Below are 17,607 nucleotides of genomic sequence, written 5' to 3'. Positions count from 1 at the left end.
GTGTGAGCGTTCGCACATAGTAAACATACTTCAGTTCCACTGTGTTGACAACAGTCAAATTTTTTCAAAGCACAAACAACATGAATAACAGAGGGAAAAAAAATTGATCAAACTTTATCAATGTACATTTTTTTGGCAGGTACTTACCGTACACGTTGAGCCTGGCGGCGTGGTGCGCCTGCCCCGCCCGGTTCTCCGCCACGCAGCGGTACTCGCCGCCGTCCTCCACCGTCACGTGACTGATGTTGACGTGGCTGATGACGTCACCGTGCACCGTCACGTACTGCCCGATGAGGAACCTGAACAGGCAGCAGGTTGAGCAATGGCGTCAAGTAACTGACAATGAAAGCGTCGCCACCACGAGGAAGTTCCTCGAAAACTCATGAAATATACGCAAAATTTCAAGAAATCCTTCAAAACCTGGCGAGGTGTACACATAATTTCAAGTAAATTTGGTTGCAACCCATTGAAATTCATCCGATATTCACATGGAATTGGAAGGATTTTACACTTGAATCAAATGATTTTTTTAAGCACGTGAATTCAAACGGTTTAACACTCGTATTCAAAGGTTTTTACTCTTGAGCCCAAGGCTTTCACACTTGAATTCAAAGGTTTTTACACTGGAATTCACTAGTTTGTACACTGAAATACAGGGGCATTTGGCCTTACCGGTGGTTGGTGGGCAGCGGGAAGCCGTCCAGGCTCCACGAGATGGTGGGGGTGGGCTGGCCGGCGGCCGAGCACTTGAGCGACACAGACGGCCCGGGCTGGAGCGTCTGCTCGATAAAGCTGTATTGCAGGACGGGCGGGGCATCTGCGGAGCGAGGACAGGGATCAAATCAGTACCGAACTGCAGAAGGCCTACGAAAAAGGGGGAAGGGGTGGGGAAGCAGCGAGTGTGGTTTGTATTGGAAAGGGAGGAGGCAGAGTGTGGAAGTGGAAAGTAAACAAAAACAAAACAAAAAACAAACAGAAAACTTGGACAAGAAAGATCCATAGTTTAATGAATAATCATAGTTACTGAACTGAGAAAGCCTTACAAACTAGTTTAGGCCTTACAAAGAAAAGTAGTTTGTTTTAACAAAGTATTTTGAGCATACACAAGCTTACAAAGAAAATACTTCGTAATTGACGAACTATTTCTTTGTATAACAAAGGACATTAGTTCGTATTACGTATGATCAAAAAACTTCGTAAGGTTTTAAGCGTGTACAGTGTACAGGCTATGTGAATTATCAATTTTAACTACTCATCTCTGAGGCGAATTTTACAAATTGCTCTTTCCGCTGATCAACGTAGAGGTGAGCATCCCAAACGCAAAGTTAGGTCAACCAAATCCATTTCGAACGTCTCCACATTGCAATCATCAAAGCTTATGAAAGCTCAAGTCTCGAAATTTGTCTGTAAACTATAAAATGTGGTTTCCCTTGATGCAATCTCCACTTTATTCCCGATCCGCGCCGAGTGATCAGCATTCCCTTCTTGTGGCTTCTGCCTCGGGTTTTTGCTCCGCCAACTTCCCGTCGAGTCACTTGCGCACCGACCGCGGTGGTGCGGTCCACGGCGGCAGACTCACAGTGCAGCAGCGTGGCTCATCTCGGCGCGGGGGCCGCGCTATTAATTAACCAGAGGCCCTTCGCGCGCTGCCGCCTTTCTCTGTCTCTGTCTCTCTCTCTCTCTCTCTCTCTCTCTCTCTCTCTCTCTCTCTCTCTCTCTCTCTATCACACACACACACAATTTTACTTTTTTCTCCGCTTGCCTATATGTCTAGTTTTGGTGTCAATGTATGCAACTATCCACAACCATCTCCAAGGAAGAAAACAAATTCCACGCCAGCGCGGCATAAACTTGAAACATATAAACAAATAGGCCGAAGAGGGCCTGCTGCTTTTCGCATCGGGAGTCACCGCTTTAAAAGTGGGGGCCGCGATAATTTTGTCGCACCGCGGGCGGCACAAATGATGATAATAATTACTTTCCAAAAGAACAAAAAGAAGAAAAAAAAAAAGAAACCTGCCGAGGAAACCTTTCATCATCAATATCCCGCCGGCCGAAAAGAAAGATTCCGGTGCCATTTTTATCTGTTTTTGTTACTTTTCTCGTGCCATAAAAAAAGGAGAAGAAGTGCATCTTCGTGGGGCAGCGGCGGAAAATTGTTTGCTCTCTGTGTCACCTGCTGCGAGGCGGACGGACCACTTTCGTATTTTCCACTTCGCCGTCCTCCGGCCGGGAGGGGGGGGGGGGATGAGGAGGGAAGGGAAAAGAGGGAGGCGGAAATGAAGAGAACGGAAAGGGAGAGGCAGTGGAGGGGAGAGAGAGAGGGGGGGAGAGAGAGGGGGGAGAGAGGGAGGGGGAGAGAGGAGAGAGAGAAAGAGAGGAGAGAGTGAGTGAGAGGCAGGCAAAAGAGCGAGGAGGAAGAAGGAGGAATCGATGGGACGCTATAACTCGCCACAGCTCGGGTGCTCTCCGTCGATCTCTTTTTATTGCTCCATGGCTGTCGCCGGAATATTGGTCTCATCTTCGGATGAAGCGATCGGCCGCCACCCGTGGCCCTGCGCTCCACGCTGCACCCCGCCACACAGTGGGCCAGAAGGCCGGTGGACGCGGCCAAAACTCTGGACGCGTTGTGAGCTCCAGAGTGCTGAACAGGGCTCGAACCAAACGTGTGACCCCACCAATGGATTCCTCGTTCGGAGAGCATTCCATTGGTGGGGTCACACGTTCGGTTCGAGTCCCATTTAGCGACTCTGGAGCTCAAAACGCGTCTATGATTTCGACCGCCTCCGCCGGTCTTCTGGCCCACTACACTGTGCGCACCCCGCTTCGCCAGGACAGGCAGCGCCACGCCACTGCACGCCGTACGCTACACTACGCACCACACAGCGACGCGCTACACTGGAGACGCACTCTGACGGGCGCATGCTGCCTTGCACATCAGCCAGGCTGCACTCGGCGCACTGACCCGGAAAGCGTATTAATTAATTAAGTGTTCGGAGCGCTGCGTTAATGTAATCCAATACGACGGCGTGAACTCTCCGTCCGGTGATTCCGCTACGCGCGGAAAGGCTTTAGTCCCGACACTCGATGCCTGCGCTCGCTTGGATGCTTCGAGGGTCTGGTTCGTCATCACAGCCATCGAGAATACACTGCGAGAAAAAAGTAGAGAAAAAAGTACGGAACATGTCTGGTCAATGATTTGCCTGGACCGTCCGTACCTTTCATACTACTGAACTTCTGTACTATTTTCCGTACTCGGTTACATTAGTTCTTATGGGACAAGTACGGACGCTCCGTACTTTTTTCCGTGTACCATTTTTCGTCTGTACATTTTCCGTACGAAAGTATGGAATTTTATACAGTGAACGTCGAACGTTGTGTGATGCATCTCAAACTGGAAAAGCGTGGAATTTTGTTCGATGAACATGGAAGATACACTTCAGAAGAGTTGAGTGCAATCGAGTTCGATGACGGGTAATGATCAAGTCGTGTTGCGTCTAGCAAGACAAGCCTATCCCAACCACTTATATTTTGTAACTGTTATGCCCCTTCTTAAGAGTACACTGGTAGAACTCGAGCGTAGTTTTACGCCTTTCTTCAAGCGTAGTAGAACTACGCTCGGCTTCAAGCGTAGTTCTCCATTTTGCCCCTCTCCCGCCTATCTAAATGCATAGGAGAATTTCTTCTCTACGCTTGACGTCAAGCGTAAAGTCTTCAAGCGTATCTGTATGCTTGAATCAAGCATACAACTACGCTTGAGTTTTACCGGTGTAGCACTACAGTTAGTTGATCCTACATTGAGCTACAAGTCGGGTTCGAAGACCGCCCGTTCGCAAGCTGGTCAAGGCTGAAAGATTTGCAGGAGGGGGATACGGAGGGGTTATGAGAGAGAGAGAGAGAGAGAGAGAGAGAGAGAGAGAGAGAGAGAGAGAGAGAGAGAGAGAGAGAGAGAGAGAGAGAGAGTGGTGCGGTGGATTGGGTAAGGGGGACGAAAGCGGAACCAAATTATTCCATTATGACGCGCCCCAAAAGAAGCTCATCAAAGAAACACCTTGCTGATTGCATCTGCCCGCATGGCCCGCCGAGCGGGGCTGCAGCGCAAGCAGGATCCCCCTCCCTCCCTCCCTCCTGGCGCAAGGCAAGGCGGTGTTACAATCTTGCGGAAGATACAAAAAAAAACCTCCACGCTGCGTTAGATTTAAAAAGGGGGGTTGTCATCGGAAGTAAATTATGAAGGCTCTGAACAACACCCACCCCACCCATACAGTCTCGGAGTGACATGAAGATTCTACATATCGTGGTGGAAGTCTCGCGAATTGGCGCAGCTGACTTCGAAACTTACCTCCACACCATAGATATTTTGTCGAATTTCTTTCGTAAAACAGTGTGAAGAATGTCGCCATCGTAATGTGTTGGCGCAGCCTATCACCGTAAGACATCGAGAGAGCATGATTTTCCGCTACGAGTCCGAAACAGCAACGAACTGTCTGACAGAGAGCCTTGTGAAGCGCCTGTGAATCCCAGCGTAGGCAACGCGCCACGCAAACGTGCCCGGCGGCACGGCCCACCCGTCGTTGCGCAGGCGTCATGGCTGACCGATGCAAGGGCCAACTCACTTCAAACGACTTCAATACGACGAGATCGATTCGAGGAGGCTAAAGGTTTCAACTGAGTAGTTTAAAAAAGGGCATTTAAAGGGATTATCAACAATGTTGCCAACTCGCACATCAAATGTGTAGGTAGAATTTTGTGCGTGCAGCTTGCACGATTTTGTGCATGCGTGGAATTTGCATAATAGCATGCGTAAAAATGCATAAATTTATGCAAATTCACGCACAATTCTGGGCACGACGGTACACAAGTTTAAGGAGGCACTGATCTACTCTCAAATGGAACATATTCATTGTAAGTTGCAAGGCATAGCAACATCGTTCACGAAAGTGGAAGCACATACCTACTCCACCAGTTATAGAGAATTATTACTTCATGCACAAGTCGTAACTGATTCATCTAATATTCATAACTGAGTTTGATCATTACTTTTTGGCGATAATTCGACAAACACGTGCTTCAGGTCTCCATTACCATACAGCTGTGTGCGCTCCGCTCTAATCTGTTCGAAGCACATGTAAAATGTTCGATATAGTGACTTATTTTGATGAGAATGCAACTGTATCAAAATAAAGTTGGACCAGTGGCCGATGCCCGCTTTATTGCAATGAGCCTAAAGCAGTGATGTCCAGAACAATATGTGCTTTGCTAGGCCGATTTCCAAGATATCTTAGGCCCTCGAAAAAACGCCTTCCGATTAAGTAGCTCAAATTTATTTTGACATTAACTATTTTACTATACACCTCCACATTTCTACACTCGGGCATCTTTGAAAATATGCAATATTTTCAGTAGAACCTCCCCTTAAAACTGTGCATCACCACGTACAAAATGAACATAAACATTAAGTGCAAGGCAACGCAACATCGTGTCACAAAAGGAAGACACATTCTATCCTACATTATAACGCTCATTACTTCATGCAATATGTTCATAACTAAGTTCATTATATTCATAACTAAGTTCATTATATTCATAACTAAGTTCATTTTATTCATAACTAAGTTCATTATATTCATAACTAAGTTCATTATATTCATAACTAAGATCATAATATTCATAACTAAGTTCATTATATTCATAAGTAAGTTCATCATTACGTTCATTACAGGCGAAAAATTCGCACACACTGCTTCACGGTCTCCTTCCAACAGTGTGGCGCCGCCTCCGCTCCTAATCGTGCGAGGCACATAAAGTGCGCAAGGACATTATTTGATGATGCATGCCTCTGTTTCATTAAAGTTGCGACAGAGTGCCGGCCCGCTAATTACGTGCCTGACGCGCTGCGGACCGCAATATGTGCTGCCAGGCCGTTTACCAAGTCATCTTTCCCCCACCACCGCCCCGTTGTAGCTCGCGTTTATTTTTATTTTTTTCACCTCCCACACACTTGCATCTTTTTTTTTCGTCTCCCTCTGCCTGAATTGTGCCGTTTTGCCGCCTCGGGCTGAAAATGCAGCGAGTGCGTCGTACGCCTCGTGCGGCGCCCTCCTCTCGCTTTATTTTGTCCTTCTATCACCTCTCTCTCTCTCTCTCTCTCTCTCTCTCTCTCCTTTCCCTCACACCTTCCCTACTTAGATTTTTTTCCCGCCTGCCCCCTTTCCGCGCGTACCGGCGCTGTTCCCCGTCGCGTATTGCTATGCGCCGCGCTAAATGAGATATTATGAACTTGTTTATTTTCCCCTCCATTCTGTTATTCGCTTTTTTTTGTTTTGCAGCCATCTTTTTTTTATTTTATTTTTGTACGTCGTTGCCCTGCGCCTACGCGGTAACGAGCCAGGCGTTCATTAGGAGGATGGGGAAAGGGAGAAAGGGGGTGTGGGTGTGAGAGAGAGAGAGAGAGAGAGAGAGAGAGAGAGAGAGAGAGAGAGAGATAGAGGAACGGGGACGGGAGGAGAGGAAGGGACGATGTAGTGTGTGCAGCAGCGGTGAATGACATTTAGCCCTCGCAGCGCAAGCCAGCAACATGTCGATCGCGCCTACAATGCACGGCGCATGTCAAACTGTACCCCTTTTTCTTCCCCCGTTTAACTTAAAAAAGAAAATAAAATAAACTGCTGCAAACGACAACTGGGAAAAACACAAAGAACAGCAAACGAGAGCATTCCTGGCGCAGCGTTCCCACAGCGAGAGAGAGAGAGAGAGAGAGCGAGAGAGAGAGAGAGAGAGAGAGAGAGAGAGAGAGAGAGAGAGAGAGAGGAGAGAGAGAGAATGGGGCCAGGGCGAGCGTCAAGCACGCCAACTGACAATAATTGTATCGGCTCCGTATGAAGTGAGGCACGTAGCACCCACTCGCCAGATTTCGCAACGCACGACCGACTCCACACACTGCCAAAAACGTAGAGAGACTAAAGAAGGTCACAAAATCCTCAAACCGCGTTGTCTAGCTATCATCGTCTACCGTTTTGACAGACTAACGTCCTTAAAAGGATGCAACTGTCGAAACACTGGACTGCACTTGCACTCACCAACCACGCAAGACTGCACAAATGGAGGTATACTACCAAAAGTAGCGTTCCCGATGACAGTTTTGTCAGAAATGTTGGTTGACACCTTTACTGAGACTTTGGTTGACACATAGGTTAATACCTTGGTTGACACCTGACGTAACAAGACACCCCCTCGCGGGCAGACAGAATAAAACGTCCCTGGAGACTTTAGTGGGCCAGTAGGGCAGCCAGCAGGGCAGCTGTTGTAAACTTACTTTCGCTTTATTTTCGTTTTATTAATTATTTCTGATTAACGAGCCAATGCGCTCGATCGGCGTAGGCACGCCCTAAATAAACAGTCGCTCGCACGACGGGTTCCCACCCGCCAGCGAGCCCGGGCGACTTCACACCTTTTGGGTAGTCGCGCCTCCGAATAGCTCCGCAGCTACTTTCGCACGCTGCTTCTCGAGCCAGGCCTTAGGCCCTAGATAAGAGGGTTGTTCTCCCTTCCAAAACGAGCCCTCGAGGACCTTGCGGTCGGGCTCCAGAGTCAGTGTGAGCCGAGCAGAGCATCGGGCAGCACCTCTCAGCGAGACCCTCCTGGACGTGTGAGTACGACCCGGTAGGAGTGCCGAGTTAGTCAGAGCTCAAGGTTAGGTTGGGTTTAGTGCTAGAATAGGTAGGTCTAGGACTCAGCCCTGTAGTGACTGTACTAAACTGAACCACCGTTTGCTATTTCTGAAGAATAGATTGGAAGTCACTTATCTTTGGTGTTTGTGTTTCTTGAGTAGTTTCCCCCATTCTTGAACTCTGACACGCTACCACCACTTGCACATCAAGAACCCGCGGCCACGAGGCTAGCCCTCACAACATGGTGCATCGGCCTACTTGATGTCCTATTTGGCTTGGTAGTGTGTTCAGCCCCCCTTTTTTTCCCTGGTCCTTCGGCCTGGGGACCTTGTGTCGCTGTCCGAGTCCATTTTCGACTGTGTTGTGTCTGTGTCGCCGCAGTGTTTTGTGTGAAGTGAAAAGTGACCTTGTGCCTTGAGTGTCGTGAAATTGTGACAGTGTCTCTTGTGTTGTGTTCTGGTGAAATTGTTGGAAATTTTTTTTCCTACCCTGTGCTTGTGATCTTTTTGTGACTGTGTGAGCGTGCGCTTTCATGACTGAATCGCCCGTCGACGCCGTGATCGGCCATTTTATTCGTGCTAATATTTCTAATCCTAGTACGGACGAACCTTACTTCGTCCTTTCGGAAAGCTATCCGGTTAGTCTTAAACACGCGGATGCGTTAGCCTGCCACTTGCTCAGCTGCTACAAGTCCCTTGAATCGGCGTTTTTGAAGCCGAATCAACGCGAGGCCAAGCGCGCCCAGGCGCTGCGCTTTTTCGCGCAGACCGGCCCGCGTGCCGAAGGCCCCACTTGGGTCTTCTTTCCCGCTGATACGCCGGCCACCGAGTTCGGTAAGCCGCGTATTTTTCTGCCGGCCCTCGTCGCCTTCCTCGACTACCTGCCGACGTTAGGCCTGTCGGCCCGGCAAGTCCGCGACGCGGTCCGCGATTTAGTTGCGTCGCTTTCCCTGTGTGCCGCGGACTACACGTTCGTATCACGTCCGCTCATTCCTTTACGGCACAGGGTGCCGCGCCTTTTGCCTGCCGAGGCCCTGTCGCCCGCCACGTCTCCCGTGACGGCCGGCCGCCCGGTTAGCTCCCCGCCGCCTCCGTTTCCGGAGTTTTCGTCGCCAGCGCCTAGCCGCTCTTCACGCCGCTCGGGCCCACGCGACGCGTCCAGCTCGGACTCCGAGCCGTGCTTCCGCTCCGTGTCGCCGCGCTCGCGCTCCGCGTCGCCGCGCTCTCGTTCATCGTCGTTGCACTCGCTTTCTCAGTTGCCGCGTTCACGCTCGTCGTCGCCACGCTCGCGCTCCGCGTCACCGCGACGCTTGCGTTCCCCGCCGCTGTGTTCACTGTGGACACCTAGCCGGCCACGCTCCGCGTCGCCGCGTCCTCGCTCGGCGTCCCGTCGCTCGCGCCTAGCCCCGTCGCGCTCGCGTTCCGCGCCTCGCCCGCGCACCGCGCTCGACCGCTCTCCTGCCGCGAGTTTCGGCGTCCCGTCGCCTGTCCCTGCCGGACACGCGTCCTTCTCTCGCAGCACTTCTTCGTGGATTTCTTTCGGCCAGCTTTCGTACTTCGAGGAGTCCGAGTTCAGCCCACCGGCGTCGTTTGAATTTGAGTCTACGTCCACCGAGCCCGAGTGGGACGATTTTCACAGCTCCCGGACTCTTACCCCACCCCCACCGCCCGTCATGGCGGCACCGTTGTTGTCGTTTGCTCCCGCACTGCCAAAGTTCGGCGGTGCCCCGGACGAGGAGTGCGCTCAGTTCCTGTCGCGCCTAGATCGTCTCCTTGGCCTGTACGACGATGTGACACCAGAACAAAGGTTGTTTTACTTGGAAAACTGTTGTACGGGTTCTGCTCATACGGTCGTGACGCGCACGCTCCGTGAGCAGGACGCCTTACAACCTGCCGTCGCTGCAAATGCTAAGTACCAGGCCGTGCGTACCGCTCTGGAGACAGCCTTTCCTACTATACTTGATAAGCAGCAGTTGCGCGATCAACTTCAGACTCGCATTAAAAAGGAGTCTGAAAGCTACGCTCAGTACGCCCAGGATGTTCTCAAGTTGTGTCAAAAGCTTGGTATTGTTGATGTGGCGGAGCAGATCCAGGAAATCCACAAGGGTGTAGACTTGTCCGTCGCCGCGGCGCTTCGGCCGAGTGACTACCAAACCGTGGATGCCTTCCTGCGAACTGCCCACTCGCTAGAGGCGTCGCACCGCGCTGCGGTCCGCGCCCACACTCAATACAACTTGATGAACCGCCTGCCGGCCCCAGCTTTTGCCATGCAAACCCCGGTTGTCGCGGCCGCGCAAGCCGCCCTCCCGGCCCTTCCGGCCCTGCCTCAGCCCGCGGTAGCGGCACCCGCTGTGCCCGCCCCCACCCTTCCCCCTGCCGTCCCCTCCGCTCCCCAGCCCCAGGTAGTGCAGCAGCCCGCTGGAGGTGACGCGCAGCCCAAGCCTTCTGCGACTGCGGATGACGCACTGCAGAAAATTATTGAGAAGCTTGAAAAGTTGACCGTTGCTGCGGTCAATGCTGTGGCAGCCGCGCCCCAACAGCAGTCTGGTAATCAGGGTAACCAAGGTAATTTCCAGGGACAACGTCGTAATAAATTCAATAAATTCAATAACAATAATAATAACTTCAATGCAAATAGTAACTTCAATGCTAACAATAACAATAATTTCAATAACAATAATAACAATAATTTTGCTTATAATAATGGGTTCAATAACAACCAGCAGCGAGGTTATGTTCAAAATGGTGTGTATGTGGGCACTGGTCAGTATGGTCCCCAAGTGCCGTGGCACACTTCAAACATGCCTCAGCAGCAAGGCCCGCCGCGCGCCACTAATCCCTCTTACCGTGCCCCTGGCCCCGAGCGGGACTTCGCCGTCCCTGCCTTCAATGGCCCTAGCGGCCAGCAGGGTGCGGGAGGCCAGCAGCGCCGCCCCCTGCAGTGCTACTATTGCAAGGGACCGCATCCCATTCGGTTGTGCCCGGTCCTTCAATCTCTGACAGGTGTTCCAAAAAACTAGAGTCGGCAGTGGAAGGCTCGTCCCAGCTTCCCACTGCTACTCCTCCCCCTTCCCCACCCCCTCCCTTACCTGATCCTCCAATGGAGCCCCCGGACCTTCCTTATGAGGCCATAAAGAGCACCGTGTCGGTGCCACTGGACGGTAATTGTTTGTTTACCAGTGTGGCGACAAGCCTGTGGGCAACGCCAACCGCAGCTCCTGCACTGCGACAGGCTGCAGTTCGCCTGGTTATGGCTAATTGGGATTACTTCGGGGCTTTCATTATGCTTCCTGGGTCTGACAAGGCCCCTACTCCAGAAGAGTATGCAGCTCACATGGGCCAAGACGGCGCCTTCGGTGCCGAGCCAGAAGTGCAAGCGTTAGCGCGCATTTTGGGTGTGATCATTGCAGTGTACACGCCAGGTGGAAAATATGTGTACCGGCCGTTGGGCCCGCCCGAGCATGTTATCTTTCTGAAGTTTTTCCCACCGCTGGATCGCGGCCACTACGAGTGTTTCCACCCTCGGTCGCTGCAGATCCCTCGGCTCACGCCTTCCCCTGTCCCCCTCCCGCCCCTTGGCCCCGCTGCCGCAGCGCGCGCAGCCGAGGCTGTGTCTCAGCCCGGAGCCAAGCCGGCACCCGCTCCCACGCCCGCCGTGCCCTCGGTTAGTGATAAGCCTCCTTCTGCGCCGACCCAATGGACGCAGGTAACACGGCGTCGCCACAGCGTGCCCGCCGTGTTCAAGGTGTCGGAGGCCACACTTCCCGTGTCAACACGGTTTGCCGCCTTGCAGGTGCCTGACGCTGAGGCAGCCCCATCGGACCTGCTCGCAGGCCCCAAGGCTCCTCAGGTCGCTCGCTCGCCCTCCCGCTCCCCTTCCCCCTCGTCCCCACCTCCACCCTCTGGTGCAGAAGACGGCTACACGAGCGCGTCCAGCACCGGGTCGAGCAAAGCGTCCCGTCGCCGCGCGCGCCGCACGCGCCGCGCCGCCACGGAGTCTGCTCTGCCCCTCTCCTTTGCTGCAGCATGCAACATTGCGCCCCCGCGCCGGACTCAGTTCAAAATTGAGATCGGCCTCCCTTGTGGTAAAGTCCAAGCTTTGGTGGACAGCGGGTCAACTTTCAGTGTGATTGACTCGCGCTTGCCGCCCGCCACTGCGGTGCTGACTGATAAAAGTCTGCCTACCCTTCGCGCCGCGGCTGGTTCTGTGTTACGCCTTACGGGCACCTACCCTACAGTGGTACAGTGTGGTGATCGCGAGCGTGCTCACACGTTCCTTGTCTGTAAAAATCTAAGTGAGGAAGTCATTCTGGGCCTTGATTGGCTGTACGGGACGAAGTCCGTCATTGACTTCAGGCAGGATAATTACACAATTACCTGCAGTGGCTTCACACAGACAGTGGAACCTGTGACATGCAGCATCACGAACGTAAAGTTGTTGTTCCGTGGCGACGCCACGCCGCCCCCGCGGCCCCCGTCGGCACCGCCCGATTCCTCTCCCCTTCCTTCTCCTCCACAGCCCCCTTGGCCCGCACCCCCTCCTCCCCTTGCTGCCCCTCCTTCCCCGTCCCCTGCGGCCTGCTCTCTCGCCCCGGCCTTCTCGGAGCTGGACCCGCTTGCGGTCTACTCGAGCCAACGCACCGCCGTTGCCGAGCGCTCCGTGCTTATCAAACCTGGCCGCTGCGTGAGGGTCCCCTTTACGGCCCACCCTCTACCTGTCGACGAGCCCTGCCGGCTCCAAGTCAAGCCGTCCCTTCGTGAGCAGTTGCGAAAAATTCGATCGGAGTTTGTGATTGATGATCGCGACAAGTCCTTGGTCTTGCGTAATTTGTCAGATGACAATGTGTTAATTACGAGAGGCTCGAGGATAGGTAAAATTATTTCTTGTAACATGCTAGAGTGCGAACCGGCCTTCCCTGTGGGCGAGCCCCCGTGGCCCCCTGACAGAGACCGGCCCCAGCAGTCGCACAATACGGAGCTGTATGTCCCTACCGCCGTTCCCCCACCTCCCACCCCTCCGGCGTTTGATGTGTCCCCCGATTTGACCACGGAGCAAAGACAGCAAGTTGATGAGCTTCTTGAGTCGTATCGCGACATTTTCGTTTCCGATTTGTCTGAAATGACACGAACGTGCCGTTACGAGACTTCTCTGGTTATGAAGGACAATGCCACGGTGACCTTGCCCCGCCCTACCGGCTCAATCCGAACGAGCTTGCGTTTGCCCGCGAGCACGTCGCCGAGCTGGAGAAGGCAGGTATAGTCCGTCGTGGCAACCCGTCCCCTTACAACTCGCCCGTGTTTATCTTGCCCAAGCCCAAGTCGAGCCCCGACGAGCCGACGCGCTATCGTTTCCTTGTCAACATGAAGCTGTTGAATCAAAATTTGAAACGGATGAATTACATTCTTCCTAAGGCTGTAGACTTGATTGACGCATTGAAGCATCATCGCTTTTATGCCAAACTTGATTTTTTTTCGGGTTACTTTCAACTCCCTTTGACGGAAGAATCCAAGCAACGCTGTAGCTTCATTTTGGGCAACGAAGTGTTTCAACTTTGCCGGTTGCCTATGGGTTCCGCTCAGTCCGTCCAGCAATTCTCTTATTGTTTGTCTAATGTGTTCAAAGGGTTGCTTTGGGTGCGCCCCATTTATCTGTACATTGATGACGTTTTCACTGGGTCCCCAACTTTTGAAGGGTTACTTCAAAATCTCAAAGACATTTTTGATCGCGTCCGAGACGCCGGTCTGTACCTGTCGTATAAAAAGTGTTCCTTCTTTTACGACACTGTTGACTGTCTCGGCACGATCGCAGTTACGGCTCTTTTCGCCCCAACCCCGCCCGTTTCCGTGCCATCGAGGAGTTGGTAAAGGTGCGAACGCGAAAGGAGGCCCGTCGCACAATGGGCTGGTTGTCTTATCACAGGAAGCTCGTCCCTCGGTTTTCGATCAAAGCAAAACTGATTGCGGACGCAGCCAACCCTAGTAAAGACTTTGCTTGGGGGCCGGATCATGTTCAAGCAGTCCGCACTATTTTTGAGGACATCAAAAATGCTGTGGGAATGCATTTTGACCCCGCCCTTGAGACCAGACTTGAATGCGACGCCAGTGTCGATGGCTTGGCCGGTGCACTGTACCAGAAGCACGACGGCGTGTACAAGCCATACGCCTACTGGTCGCGTATGACTACTGCCCCTGAGCGTAAACTCGTTGCCTTTTTCTTGGAAGTCCTAGCCGCCGCGGAGGCCGTGACGCACTTTCAGTCCGATCTGAAAGCTCTCAACAGCTTTCAGGTTGTCACGGACTGTACCGGCCTCACCGCAGTGCTCCGCATGCGTAACCCCGGTCCCAAGCTGGCGCGCTGCATCGCTTGTTTGTCCGAGTACCCGATAGAGTTCGTGTACCGAAAGGGCAGCGAGAACGCCTGCGCGGACCCCTTGTCCCGACAACCTGACCCCCTCCAGCCGCCTTCCCTTCCCTTCCATGCCCCTCGCCTGCGCGACGACGTCCTGGCCGCTGCGGTCCTGCCTCTACCTGCCACGGCCGTGCCAGACTTGGCGGCGGAGCAGGACAAGGATCCCTCCATCGCGCCCCTGCGCGCTGCTCTCCTTGCCGGCGAAGCCTCGACCCGCCAGGCCCGCCGATTCCAGCTTATCGACGGCGCAGTGTTTACAAGGGCAAGCCGCCCGGCCCCCTTCGTACCTGTGCACATCCGCCCCTTGCTTCTCCAGGAAGGGCACGACTCGCTTTTGGGTGGACATTGGGGTGTCGCCAAAACGGTCGCACGCCTTCAGGATTTCTTTTGGCCGTCCCTTCGCGCCGACGTGGCAGAGTATTGTAAAACGTGTGAAGTCTGCCAGCGTGTGAAATATAAGGGCCGTGCCGAAGGGCGTCTCACTGGAATCGTCTCTCGCCATCCCCAGGACTTGATTACTTTGGATTACAAATACATGCCCATGTCTCGATCTCAGTTTCAGTACTTGTGTGTGGTGGTTGACAATTACACACACTTTGCGTCAGCATACCCTATGAAAACACTGAAAACGGTTGAGGTGATTGAGTGCATGAAGCAGTATTTGTTCACTTTTGGTTGTTTTCGAACAGTGATTTGTGACTTTGGTTCGAATTTGACTTCGCGAGAGTTTCGTGATTTCACCTCGAGCCTTGGCATTCAAATCGAGTTCGCCCCTGTGTATCATCATTCCACTAGCGGCCTTGCCGAGGCGCTCATCAAGACAATTTCCGAACGCATCACTGTGTTTTGTAACGAAAGTCTGGAGAATTGGCCAGACACGGTGGCTCCGAGTTTGTTTGCAGTCAACGCAAGCAAGCGAATGAGCCTTAAGACCTCTGCGTTCGAATTGATGTACGGTTACGCCCCCCTCTTGCCGAGCACCATCGCTCTGTGCCTTCCCCGCGCCCTCCCCCCTGCCGCCAAGTTGACGCAGCACTACGAGCTGCGGGCGCAGGCCCAAACGTACCTGCAGAAGGCTCACGAGGTGCAAAAGAAATACTTTGACAGCCGCCGCCGGCACGTGGAATACAAAAAGAACCAGTTGGTTCTTGTGTTCCGTCGGTGTACAAAGAAAGCAGCCAAGTTTTACTATAAGTTTCAGGGGCCCTTTAGGATTAAGAAGCGTACTGGCGTTAGTTCTTACTTGGTGCGAATCAAGGTGAACAAGCGGTACAGACTTCGTAAGTTCCACTGTACGCAGCTCAAGCCGTACTACAGGCGGAACCCCTGCCCCCTTCCCCCGCCGGACTTGCAGGCCCCGCTCCCTGTGCTGGACGCCGCTGACGACGCCTTCAAGGTGCCCACGTTGCCCGAGCCAAGCCACGCGCCCAGCGCCGCTCCGGAGCTCGCGCCTGCAGCCCCTGCCGTGCCGTGCCCTCTCGCGCCTGCAGCCCCTGCCGTGCCGCACCCTGCCGTGCCGTGCGCCGAAAGGCCCGCCGAGCAGACCGCCGTGCGCCGTTCCGAGCGTCTTGCTGGCCGTCGTGCCGCGCCGTAGGGTCGCCTACCTGCTGGTGTGAAAGTGTGAGAGAGAGAGACCGTGTGCCGCGCGTCCCTTCCTGGTCGCCGCCCCGTCCCCTCCGCACCCTTGTTGTTGTTTGCGAGATACGAGGGTCCCGATGACGGTCGCTGTGGTGGACCTGGCCCGCCCTGGCCGTCCCGGCCGTTGAGTGTGGGAGTCTGAGAGGCGTTGCCAGGGTCGCGCGCCGCGAGTCTGTGTGACTGTGAGTGTGTTTGTGTGAGTGAGTGTACCAGGAGTGCAAGTGTGCACGTTTTACAGTGGCATGTGTCTGTGTGCGTGCGGCCGCCCCACACAGGCACTCGGTGTCCAGCGCCTGCGAGAGTTGATCCGCGCGCCTTCTGAGTGGAGTTTGTCAGTCCGAGTTTTGAGTTGTGAGAGTCAGAGAGTTTCCTTTCAGAGAGTTCTGCGAGTGAGCCACGCGCCTCGCCCCGTTGCCAGCCCAACCCGACGCGCTGCTCGCACCGAGCCCTGCACAGTGTGTTCAGGACGGCCCTACCTGGGCCGGCTTTGGCGATAACCGCCCCGTCTGGTCCCTTCGTGTCGGCTTCCCACCCTTGTAGGCCGCAAGGTGTTTGTGATTTACTACTGATTAACAAGACTTTTGACACCTCTCGGCCCGCCGTGGACGCGTGGCGGATGCTGAGACCCCGACACCTTCGACAGATAACGATTCGAGGCGATCACAGGCCGTGTTTGTTTGGGACTCGACGTGGTGCGCCAAGTGCCCGCACGCGTTTCATTTTTGGGTTGTTCGTTTTATTAAAAATTTTCATTTTTCGTAGGAGGTTTGGATTTTTTTCCCTGCGTTTTCTTTTTACTAGGCCTTGCGCAACCGGTTTTAGTTTATGGGTGGTCTTGCTATCTGTGATTAATAAGTTTTATTTTTGTACATTTTTTTACGTTTAGAAGAGTAAGTTTGGTTACTCGGGGTTCATTAGCGTTTTACAGTGTAGAAAGTTTGGTAGTCCCCCTTAGGCTAGTTAGTTAGAAAGAGTTAGGTTAATTTTTTTTCTTTTTACTCATGATTTTTGTAGTAAGATTTATTTTCTAAAATTTAGTTTGGCACTCCAGGTACTACCGGGCGTCGTGCTGTTCTCGTTCTGGGATTCCCCGCTGCCTGCACGGCCACACGCCCCCTCCCCCTTCCCCAGCCATGGCGTGTCTCGCCAATGTGCTGGTGTGTGCTCTCGTGACGCTGGCGCTCCACGCCGCGTCGGTGCGAGCCTTCGTGGCTTATGACTGCAGCAGTCCGCACATGAACGTGAGCCTGATTGACCTCCGCGGGTCAGCTGACTGTCCGTCGGTTGACCGCCTGCCGCCCCCGGAGACGAAAGACGTTCAGATCATTCAAAAGCGTCTCTTCAATACGGTTCGAGTTCTGTTTTGTCAGGTTGAAATTACTCTCAGGGTTTACCATTGTGGCTATGGTGAGGTGGAAGATGGTGTGCAAACTTGGGTTGAGTATATGGGTGAAAATGCTTGCCGTAACGCCCACTTGCACCAAACCTGGTCCACTTATGGGAATCCACTTAAAGGTTTGTGGACCAACTTCACGACTCATCACTGGCTTTTGATGCGTGGACATGTGGCTTGGGATGGCAGTTGTTATGCCATGGACCTCAAGATAAACGGCCACAAGTACCACAATGTCATGGCCACTGGTAGCGCTAAAATTGTGATGAAAGAGAGGTGGGTCCAAGTAAATTTAAATACTAATTACTTAATTTTGCCATCGGGTTCGTCTTGCCATTTCACCGACGGGTACTGTTTCAACGCTAACGACGGTGAAGCAGTCTGGGACCCTGTGGATCCTGGTGAGTGCAATGAAAAATATGACCTGCTTTACCACGGCCCGGCTAACTTCACCAAAGTTCTGGATGATAAGTACGACGACGATGACCTCGGCACGAC

At 53.2% G+C, this 17,607-nt stretch overlaps 1 protein-coding gene across 1 annotated transcript in view; it reads right to left on the bottom strand.

Annotated features, from left to right (window-relative positions):
- LOC117640456 (Down syndrome cell adhesion molecule-like protein Dscam2) overlaps positions 1–7,841 on the bottom strand; it is a 31,161-nt gene extending 23,320 nt beyond the window's left edge. Inside the window, exons 1-3 of the mRNA XM_034376959.1 lie at positions 7,802–7,841; positions 673–817; positions 148–299 (exon numbers count right to left, since the gene is read on the bottom strand). Of these exons, the coding sequence (XP_034232850.1) occupies positions 148–299; positions 673–817; positions 7,802–7,841 (337 nt within the window). The remainder of the gene's footprint in view (positions 1–147; positions 300–672; positions 818–7,801) is intronic.
- Positions 7,842–17,607: the final 9,766 nt, after the last annotated feature.

Source organism: Thrips palmi, unplaced genomic scaffold (assembly GCF_012932325.1).
Source record: "Thrips palmi isolate BJ-2018 unplaced genomic scaffold, TpBJ-2018v1 HiC_scaffold_12, whole genome shotgun sequence".
NCBI lineage: Eukaryota > Metazoa > Arthropoda > Insecta > Thysanoptera > Thripidae > Thrips > Thrips palmi.
Note: the sequence above shows the minus strand (reverse complement) of the source record. Positions and strands in the feature narration are given on the sequence as shown.